The 11286-nt window shown below is 38.3% G+C and overlaps 1 protein-coding gene and 1 pseudogene across 1 annotated transcript in view; one reads left to right on the top strand and one right to left on the bottom strand.

The window, feature by feature from the left end:
- Positions 1–2732: 2732 nt before the first annotated feature.
- Positions 2733–5461, bottom strand: LOC113662551 (annotated as a pseudogene).
- Positions 5462–9669: 4208 nt separating this feature from the next.
- ankfn1 (ankyrin repeat and fibronectin type III domain containing 1) overlaps positions 9670–11286 on the top strand; it is a 61579-nt gene continuing 59962 nt past the window's right edge. The window contains exon 1 of the mRNA XM_027177715.2: positions 9670–9986. Coding sequence (XP_027033516.2) covers positions 9891–9986 — 96 coding nt within the window. The 5' untranslated portion in view covers positions 9670–9890. The remainder of the gene's footprint in view (positions 9987–11286) is intronic.

The raw sequence follows: 11286 nt of genomic DNA, 5'->3' as shown, positions 1-11286 counted from the left end.
AAGACAAACAGGTCTGTCCTTTATATTCGTAAACAGATAATCTGCCTCCCACCTGCCTTGAAAGCTCCTATTGTCCATCTTTCGTTTGGCCATTTTTGTGGAGGGTGGAATTAACTTGCCCGATGTGACTGTAGCATGTAATGACTGTCAACAGAGAATAAGGGGCGCTTGCTGTTCGTGACTACACGTCAATACAGTGGCAAGGCATTCTGGGATTTGTAGTATTAGCAGAGCATGTGGCTAGCCAGCTGTAATGCACATTTGATATGATCTCGCGGGCCAAATATAATTACACCTGAGTTTGACACCCCTGCTTTAGAGGCACAAAAGTAAATAATAAAACCTGTTTTTTGCAGGTCAAATTGACTTGAACGCTTATAATTCAAAAAATTCTACAATGATCACCATTCTATGTGATCAGCTTACATTTGTGAACATTTTACACTTATGTCTATTTTGCCTACCAGATGCCATCTGATCACCCAAAAACTGGCTACACACACACACACACACACACACACACACACACACACACACACACACACACACACCCACCACTCAAAAACATGGCATAATTTATTGTGAATAAAACTTCCTTTACACCTCATGCTTTTTATTACATTTAATTAATAGACAATAAACCTCATGAGATTATTCCATGTTTTTGAGTAAAATAAGCAGAAATTATAAAATATTATTTTGGATAACCACTGGCTGGTGTATGTCAAACATGCTTGTGTGTGTGTGTGAGAGAGTGTGTGTGTGTGTGTGTGTGTGTAAAGCTTGTTGTTAGATCGGATTTTGCCCCCAGCTGGACAAATGCATATAACAAGTGTGAAATATTTACAAATGAGTAGCTTTTGTTTTTTTCTGGAGGCCTAATGAGTTGCAATACCCAATGCTTGTGTGTGTGTGTGTAGCCTCATTTTGTTAGATCATATTTTGGCAAAGGCATATCAACAGTGTGAAATATTTACAAATGTGTAGCTTTTTTTCTGGAGGCCTAATGAAATGCAATACCCAATTTGTGTGTGTGTGTGTGTGCGTGTGTGTGTGTGTGTGTGTGTGTTTGTGTGTGTGTGTGAAATGTTTACAAATGTGTAGCTTTTGTTTTGTCTGGAGGCCAACTGAAATGCAATGCCCAATGCTTTGAAAAGTGTTTGACTCTGTGTGTGTGTAGCATTTTTTCCTTAGATCATATTTTGCCCTCTGCTAGGCAAAGGCATATCAAAAGTGCGAAATACTTACAAATGTGTGGCTTTTTTTTTTCTGGAGGCCTAATGAATTGCAATGCCCAATGCTTGTGTGTGTGTGTGTGTGTGTGTGTGTGTGTGTGTGTGTAGCATCATTTCGGTAGATACGTCTGCATCCGAGCTGAAGGGCCGAGTGAAGTCCACAGCCGAGCTGAAGGGCTGAGTGACGTCCACTGCCGAACTGTAGGCCCGAGCAGCATCCCCTGACGCACCGCGGCCAAACCCTTGCCTCGACGAGCTGAGGACAAGGGCGGGAAGGGCGGGAAAAAGCCCCCGCCTTGGGCCTGCAGCACCCCCTGCGGAAGAAGTGAAGCGACGTCCTCCTCGGAGAAACCGGAAACGGAGCGGCGTCCTTCACCAGAGAAATGTGGGGCGATGCCGCAGGGCACCAAAAAATAAAAAAGGGACCCCACTATGGTGACATCCTCTGCAAACGTAGTGAGGCGACGTCCTCGGTTGAACCGGAAACGGAGCGGTGTCCCTGACCGGAAAAAATGCGGAGCGATGTCACCGGGAAAAGGGCCAGAAGGACTGACAGAACAGTCCAGGGGGAGAAGGAAAAAAGGCCGGTCGGAGCTGGAAGCTATCCTGCTGGGTCTGCTGGGTCTTTAGGCGGATTCATTCTGTCAGCCCTCCGGATACAGAAAGATTGGAGACAGACCTGTTTGCAGGATAGCTTCAAATGAAAGGGGTTTATTACATACAGAAAACAAACATATCCACACTACACGGGGAACTAACGTAAGTAAACTAACGATTCTGCCTTGTATTCAGCAAAGCGGCACACTTAAATACCACAAGGACAACAACAATCGCACATGGCCAAAAGTCCACACTGATCCCTGACAGATATAGCGCGCATATAATTTCTAATTAATTTTTTTTTCATGGACAACACACAAGGATTGTAAAAATGTTTAGGAATTTGTTTTAGGTTGTGTAATACATTATTAGCTGTTGTGTAATATCATTACGTGTTATCCATGTGCATGGATTTTAAATTATCCAAATTTCTGTGAACTCAAAGTATAATCATATGGTTTAGAATTTATATTCATAGTTTAATTCATAATGTAAAATAAGTAAGTATTACATGATGTACGAGAACAAAAATACAAATCAGTGCCATGAGTGGAAACACTAACACAACCAAATTAAGTGAAAGACAGAGAATAATTCCAGAAATATAGAACTTTTGCTTGCAAAGATTTAGTTTTTAAGCTAAAAATAATTATTTTGTTTGTAATTATGTTGTTGAAGCTAATATGGTTCATTGTGTACACACTTCCAACTCAGCACACAAATACACAACTAAAACTGTATTATCACATGATTAGTCTGATTCTATGGTATGTAATTTAGTAGGTCTGCACAATGAGGCTACAAAATATGAAGATATCTTTAAAATACTTAAAATTACATTAAATCACAATATGCATGCATTCCAAACGTTATATAAACATTAAATAACCTCCAATACTGGGGGAAATATATTACATTTAATAATTAAATGAAAGTACATAAATCAAATGTAACATAACCTGCAAAAAGTTGGCACTTGCACTAAGTCCATATCCCATTGTAGTTCCACGTTCCGTCCAGGGGATCAAATGTGCACATGGTGTTGAAATACTCCACAAGGTCAGAGACACCAATAACGTGCACCAAACCATCCAAGAACACTGTGCCATGATACTCTCGAACTTGCTCTTCTCTGCTGGAGATGCACATCCAGCTGTCCAGCCTCGAGTCGTACGTTTCCACTTGTGCTGCATGATTAATCATATCGCAATTGCGATATCAAGCCTGTGTGATTATATGATGCAAAATGCTGCGATTTTATGAAATAAATAAATAATAAATAAATGCATGTGTGGACATGACAACCCATTCTCTCTGAAAGCTGTTTGCCTATTTCATACACTACACCACTATCCGCTAATAAAAAAAAGACCAGTGAGTTTCAGTTAAGGCAGTGGCGCGTATGGTCATGTCGTGGCTTTTCCCGGTGTGCAGCGCAGAACGGGTGAGGATGCCGAGCAGACGGACACTGAACTGGTGGCCAGAAAAAATGCTATCTCTGTTATATGTAGTGTTAATTTCGTCAGACGAGACGAGACGTAATATGTTCGTCAACAATCTTTTTTTTTTCATGACTTAAGACGAGACGATGACAAGACTGCACCACTGTCCAAAAACGCTGACTAAGACTAAATGAACATGCCTTATTGTTGGAAAAAAGATGAGACGAAAATGTTGTGTATAAAATAAAAACTAAGATAAAATCTCTCTTAATTTTCGTCTACAATTGTCTCTGCTTTTTCATCAGCTGTTACGCCTTTAAAATATTCAGAACGAGTTCGCGGCTTCGCGCTGTTGCTCAAGTTACAGGTCTCATACGCCTGTGGCTACAACATGAAACTGCTGAACAATTGTATTGCTTCCGCTAAAGAAAATAGTGCGCTCCGTCTCTACGGTTAGAATCCTGTGTCCATGGCAACGCTCTGTTTTTCATGGCAATGGTGTGTTATCAATAATGGTGTGTGCAATACCATGTATAACTTGCATTTAAGTTGGTAATTTACTTTGCATTTGTTTGTTGTTGTTGCTAGTTTGAGTTTAGAAATACAAATTTCAGCATTATCAGTAATCTGTGTGTACGTTTTCCTTGTGAACCAAACATTTTCCCTAAATCGTGCAGCCCTAGTTTCCACTATGTTCTTAGAAGATTCCTCACTGAAGCCGATGGCAAACAAGATGGAATACGGGAGCCGTGGACGGGTAAACAGATGTGAGTGTCTGGTGTTGGAGACGTACAGTACATGGCCTTCGTGGATGGGTTAATATATGCAACTTTCGGCAGCAGGTTCACTATGTGCCACGTTCGGACGCTGGGATCATACCTGATCCACAGGAATACAGCTTGGAAGGCTGTTTTCTCCTCCTTGATATTCAGCTCATCCTTCTCCAGGAGGTCACTGAGCTGCTCCACGGTCAGCTCTAGGAATTTTCCAGACTGTGGAAAAACAACGTCCTCAAAATGATGCAACGTGTACATGTAGGCCTGATCCCACAGCTCGTAGTATTAGTGAGTGTCAGCGTATTGCCAAATCCTTAAGCAGTTATCCGGGTTTAAATGTTCCTGTATGAATTCACAGCAGCTCGTCAAGGTCTTGGATAAGCAGGTAATTTGCCGTGGCCAAGAGGGTCTCCACTTCATCAGTGGTGTCTTTAATGTCCTGTGTGTACATGTAGTGGATTATAAGATCCATGATTTCTGGAGATACACCATTGATGTTGTACATGCTCTGATCCAGATTGCTCCATCTTGTGAATAGAGCTCTGCAGATCAGGAAGAGAAGAACATGTATTAGTTAAAACATATATTAAAATATCTCCACACAATAGACTGGAGTCCTGATCATGTGGAAGCTGCAGTCAGGAGATAGAGAGAGTTTAAACGGAGGGCGTCCCTGTCGATCAGAGCGACGTTAGCCAATCAAACGTGTAGCTCATGTAACGTGTAGACAAGTCCAGTAATAAATACATTTTAATTGCACTTCAGACACTATAATGAATCATTTAGCAAATCCAGAATATTAAAAATTAATAAATCTATCACTATATAAATATTATTCTATGAAGATAAGATGAAGATGGTGTAGCCAAAGAAAACTAAACTCGAGCTAAATATCAACGAAAAAAACAAACACTTCATAGTTTATTTACAGCCCAGTTGTTACCTCATGTGTTTTACACAGTACACACACTGAACATGCGCTCCTTAACATCCTGACACTTGTTTTTATTACAATATCGTGTAACAGGGTAGATTTCAAGTCAGATGGCTGTGAGGAAACGTCGAGAAACGTCGTTAAGAAATCATCATTAAATCAGACTCGCGGAGTTGTGACTATGGACCTGTTATTTAATACTAATGTAAATACCATTTCATCTTCTATAGTTTTTGCTCATTAGGTAACATTTTAAGATGAAAAGTTGTGTTTGGTTTTTTACCTGAAGTGCTGGCTGTACGCCGAGAGGATGTTCTTGTGGACCTTAAAGTCCACCTCGTCCACTCTGAGCACCGCGTCACACAACGACCCGTCCAATCGCATCTCGTTCAGTAAACTGCACAGCTTCCTGTTTTCATACTGTTTTCGTTCTCCATACTCGTAAACAAGTCGCCTAATTTCTACTTTTCCGTGTTACAGGGCGTGATAAGAGCGTTGATAGTGAGTTTGTACAGAAGCGTCTTTTAAATCGCAGCTCTTCTGGAACATCGCCAAATTCAAAAGAGGCACCGCGTCATAGTGACGCCATGACGTCAATAAGCTGTGGCCTCAAACCACATCACGTCGTTTCCTGGCACTAATAAACCATAGTTTTAATTTAATGATCAATTAATTAATTATAATTCAACGAAATTTGTATTCACACATGTGTATTCACATTTGTAATACACACACATTTGTAAAAAAGAAAGAAGGCATATTAATGAATTGTATACATTTTATATAATCAATACATGAGATTTGTCAACAATAAGAAAGTAAAACTAAACATTTTAACATGCAGCATGCCATTATTCCTCTTTCTGTGTCTTAACTTATGAAAAGCAGAAGAAACAAAAACAAAATGCAGATAGCTGTCCTGCTGATTTCCCACCTGGTATCAGAATGCTGGTTCATTTTTTGTGGAAAAAATAAATAAATAAAAGACTACATATTTAAATCTCTGGTGTTCTCATCTGAGTGTGTTTATAGAGGTTGTTGAGGATCAAACAATTGTTATTTAATTAATGTCTGATAAATAAAAAAGACAGCTGATGGACCTGACTTTTGTCTTTCCTGATGAATTCATATCACAGCAAGAAAACAGATCTTTTTATCTTCAGAGTTGCATATATTAATCAACTAATACAATCACTAATGGCTTCTGTGGAGATGTCAGCTAGTCAGGTGACAGTGCAGAAACCAGGTAAATGTAGTTTGTCAATCTTCTGGCTTTTTGTTTGAGAAAAGTTTGCTAAAAACAAAAGGAGGAAGTTTATTCTGGAGTAAAAATATATGATAAGCTCAACATAATAAGAAAATGTATCACTCTGTCTATTCTTATTAACATAGGGAGATACTGTATGCAGCTGAACATATAATAAGTATAAATAAACTGTGGGTCAGATTTTATTGTTTTCTTATTTTTCAATCTCTATGTAGTTATATACACAATTACTGTAGAATAAAAGAATGTGGGATTTCTCTTACCTGCCAAGACCCCGAGGACTGAGGAACAGAAGACAGATTCTCCAGTTCATGTACATTACATTGTGGAGGTGAATCCTGTTTTAAAGTTGATAATGTACAGTGTGGAAACTGCACAAACCCTATAGTTCTATTCCCACAGAGGGAAATGAGAAAATGTACTTTTAGGCTAGTAAGATAGAAATAAACATAGGTCAAAATGAACTTAATAGCCATGCACTAAAGAAGTCTACTGGTGTAATGGTTAGGATATTGGACTCACCACAAAAACCCTAGTTCTATTCCCCTTCTCCTTACGTCGCTCTGGATAAGGGCGTCTGCCAAATGCTGTAAATGTAAATGTAAATGTTAAAAGGAAATGGTAAATTTTTTTTTAGGCTAGTAAGAGAGAAATAAACATCAAAATGAACTTAAAAGCTGTGTTCTAAAGAAGTAACCTCCTGGAGTAATGGTTAGGACCTTGGAGTCTGAACATAAAAACCCAAATTCTATTCCCATAGAGGAAAATAGGAAAATTCTTTTAAGCAAGTAAGCGAGAAATATACATACTGTAGATCAAAATAAACCCAATAGCCATGCACTAAAGAAGTAAACAACTGATGTAATGGTTAGGACATTGGACTCTCACCACAAAAACCCTACTTAGTTCTATTCCCACAGAGGGAAATGAGACTCATAGATCAAAGTAAACTTAATATCCGACTACCAAAGAAGTGAACTCCTAGTTTAATGGTTAGGACATTGAGCTCTGACCACAAATACCCATTTTCATTTACCACAGAAGGCTACAGTATGAAATGACAAGATTTGATGTAAATGCTGTAAATGTGTAAAACCTTGTGGAGACTAACAGAAAACAAAGGGTAAATAACAAAGTATTGAGATGAACTTTTTTTTAGTGACCAAATACTTATTTTCCACCATAATTTGCAAATAAATTCTTTAAAAATCAGACAATGTGATTTTCTGGATTTATCTTTATCCTTTAGGAATGACCAGTTTTTATCTAAGCTTGTTGAATACTATGAAAAGATGATAATGATGAAGAAGAAGAAGAAGAAAGAAAACACAGAACAAAACATCATTTGACTAAATAAACATGGTTTCCCTGCTAAAAAATCCAGCTCAGTTTGACCAGCTACCAAAACAAAGGCCAAGCTGGTAGGAGCTGGTTTATCAAGAGCTGAATAAAGTATTAGGCAGAAGGAAGAGTTAGTGTTTGATTTGAATTTGTGTATAAGTTATACTTTTGCCAGTGATGATTGGTTCTTTTATTTTGTAAATGAGAATATTACTATAGTTTCCATTTCTTTATATCATTATTATTTCTATTTAACCACTGTACAGCTTCATCGATTCATGATTCTATCTTATATAAACAGTAAACCTTATAAACAGTAACCTGAAAAACACTTGCACTCATTTTGCTACTGTTGAGAGACTAACAAACCCCTAAGTCAGATTCCCAGTGAAATGCTCTCCGACAGTAAATGCAATGAGTTTGCCTCCTTATTTTCTGAGAAGATCAATAATATCAGAAAGATGATTAGCACATCCTCAGCACATTTCAAAAATAAGTCACTAAGTCTGCTTTTGAAGCAAATGACTCAAAACTTTGGAAGAAATTGTACAGCACCTTAAATCCTCAACCTGCTACCTTGACTGTTTAGAAGCAGATCTCTTAGAAGTTGTGAGCACCTCACATCTTTCTGGGGTTTTCCCAAACTCCCTGAAAGCTAACATCATATTGAACAACTATAGACCAATATCAAATCTTCCTTTTATAGGCAAAATTATTGAAAAGGTAGTTTTTAATCAGTTGAAAAAATACTTAAACTTAAATGGATACCTGGACAATTTTCAATCAGGTTTCAGACCGCATCACAGCACAGAGACAGCGCTCATTAAGATAATAAATGATATTCGCCTAAATTCTGATTCTGGCAAAATATCAGTGCTGGTACTACTAGATCTTAGTGCATTTTTCTAGAGAGACTGGAAAACTGGGTCAGGCTTTCTGGGATGGCTCTAAATTGGTTCAGGTCATACTTAGAAGGGAGAGGTTATTATGTAAGTATAGGAGGGCATAAGTCTAAGTGGACATCCATGAGATGCGGAGTCCCACAATGCTCAATTGTCACGCCACTCTTGTATATGCTCCCACTGAGTCAAATAATGAGAAAGAACCAAATTGCATATCACAGCTATGCTGATAATACCCAGATTTATCTAGACTTATCGCCAAATGATTACAGCCCCATTGACTCCCTCTGCCAATTCATTGATGAAATTAACAGTGTGTGCCAGAACTTTCTTCAGTTAAACAAGCGGAAAATTGAAGTCATTGTATTTGGAAACAAAGATGAAGATCTCGAAGGTGAATGCATACTTTGACTCTAGGGGTCAAACAACTAAAAGTCAAGTCAAGAATCATGGTGTGATTCTGAAGACAGACATTAGTTTCAGTAGTCATGTCAAAGCAGTAACTCTATCAGCTTACCATCATCTCAAAAACATTGCCTTTGTCACAAGCAGGGTGGACTATTTTAATGGTCTTCTCACCAGCCTTTCCAAGAAGACCATTAGACAGCTGCAGCTCATTGAGAACGCTGCTGCCAGGATTCTGACAAGAACTAGAAAATCAGAGCATATCACAGCAGATATCACAGATTTTAAAGTATTTTTAATCGATAAATGGCCCAGGACCTAAATAAATTGCAGATATGTGCACTGAATACAAACAAAACAGACCACTCAGATCATTAGGATCGAGTCAGTTAGAAATACCAAGGGTTCACACCAAACAAGGGGAATCTGCTTTTTAGGTATTAAAGCTATTCGCAGTTGGAATCAGCTTCTATAAGAGTTCAGATGTGCTAAAAAATTAACCATATTTAAATCTAGACTCAAATCTTAACCGTTTTTCTGAAATCTAACCTTTTCCTCTTTTTAATTGATTCAATTTTATTTTAAATCAATTTTTCAATCATTGTAAAAGTTTTTCAATTCCTTGTTTTGTTGTTGTGATTATTGTTTTGATGATTATTTTACTTTTCTTTTATGTGACGCACCATTATGTATGAAATGTGCTATATCAATAAACTTGCCTTGCCTTATATGGTTTAAAAGAGCTAGTTAGATCTAGTTCTTCATCTAGATGAAGATGTACTGTTTATCTTACTCCTAATTACTGCAGCTTCGCACTTTTCCCTCAGCAACTACAGAAATATTTCCTGTCCAATGCTTGTCTTCCTTCCGGCACCCGACGTCTTTGAAGCTTTGTCTCCCACCCTGACATTTCTTAAACGAAACCAAAAACCTAAACCAGAACCTTGTCAGAGAGCCGAGCGCCCCGTATGAGAAGGTTCACTAGGGCATGGAAAGTTTTATTTTGGTTGCGAAGAATAAGTGCCAGATGACAGAGGGTGCAGAGATTGGGTCACTTCCTGATGCTGAACAGGGACCCTATCTGGTGAGTTTTATACAGACTTAAACGCATTTTCTTTTGCTTTTGCTTCTTCTTTGTGCTTCATGTGAATGATGAGCAGTGGATAAGGGAAGTTCAGCCTTACGTGACGGCAACAACGCACGAAGGGCAGCAGAATGCATATGTTAGGAGTTAGAGGAAAAGTATTCAAAGTGCAACTGGAGAACAAAGGAGGTAGCCTAGTTAGCTTGACGAAGAAGGAAAGCTACGAGAACGAGACTTTCTGTTTTAAATCGACAGCTGATATGGATAGAAAAATGCACAAAACTAAAGTTAGGATAGAACGCAGTGGCGCTTTTTGTCCAAAACCAACGAGAAGCTAATCCTGAGCGACGGGGAGGTAAAGATGGATGAATGGGGAACATGCATATCACATCACAGAAGAAGTAGAAGAAGACGGAGAGAGAGAGAGAGAGAGAGAGAGAGAGAGAGAGGTGTGCGCGTTAGTGCTTGTCAGAGAGAGAGAGAGAGAGAGAGAGAGAGTGAGAGAGAGAGAGAGTTGTGCGTTTGTGTTTGTCGGAGAGAGAGAGAGAGTTTGTGAAGAGTGTATATCTCTCCTTTTCTGGGAATGTTTTGGAGCTGTTTAAGTTATCTGGTTTATTTATTTATTTATTTATTTATTTATTTATTTATTTATTTATTTATTTTCCTTGCCTTGGTGCTGTCCTGTTTTATGTTCACACTGACTTTGGCCGTGTCCACTTTCCTTCTTTCATTTCCACTGGGTTACAGATTAGCTAAAAGCCACTGAGTCACAGATTAGCTAAAAGCCCAAATATCCAGTTGTATTCAACCAAGTGCATCATTTAATTTCTGTATAAATTGTACATAAAATCGTTTAATTTATTTAATCTAAAATCATTTAAAGATATTCTACACAGCATGTGCCTTTGCGTCAACAGTCTAATAAACACTTAATTTCATGCAATTCTTTGGTTATATATAAATCCAGGACACAATTTATCTTACTCTGTGGCCTAATTACTGCAGCTTCACAATTTTCCCTCAGCAACTACAGAAATATTTCCTGTCCAAAGCTTCTCTTCCTTCCGGTGTACAACGTCTTTGAAGCTTGGGCTCCCAAAAGTGACATTTATTAAACGAAAAATCTAAACAAAACCTTGTCAGAGGGCCATGTGGAATATGAGCGTCCCATATGAAAGGTTCACTAGGTCATGAAAAGTTTTATGTTATGTATAAATTGTACTATTGAAGATATACATTCAATTCTTTGCTTTTATATATATACACATCAAACTAGGACATAAATAGAAGTTCATTCTGA

The sequence above is a fragment of the Tachysurus fulvidraco genome, chromosome 8 (genome assembly GCF_022655615.1).
Source record: "Tachysurus fulvidraco isolate hzauxx_2018 chromosome 8, HZAU_PFXX_2.0, whole genome shotgun sequence".
Taxonomy (NCBI): Eukaryota; Metazoa; Chordata; class Actinopteri; order Siluriformes; family Bagridae; genus Tachysurus; species Tachysurus fulvidraco.
Note: the sequence above shows the minus strand (reverse complement) of the source record. Positions and strands in the feature narration are given on the sequence as shown.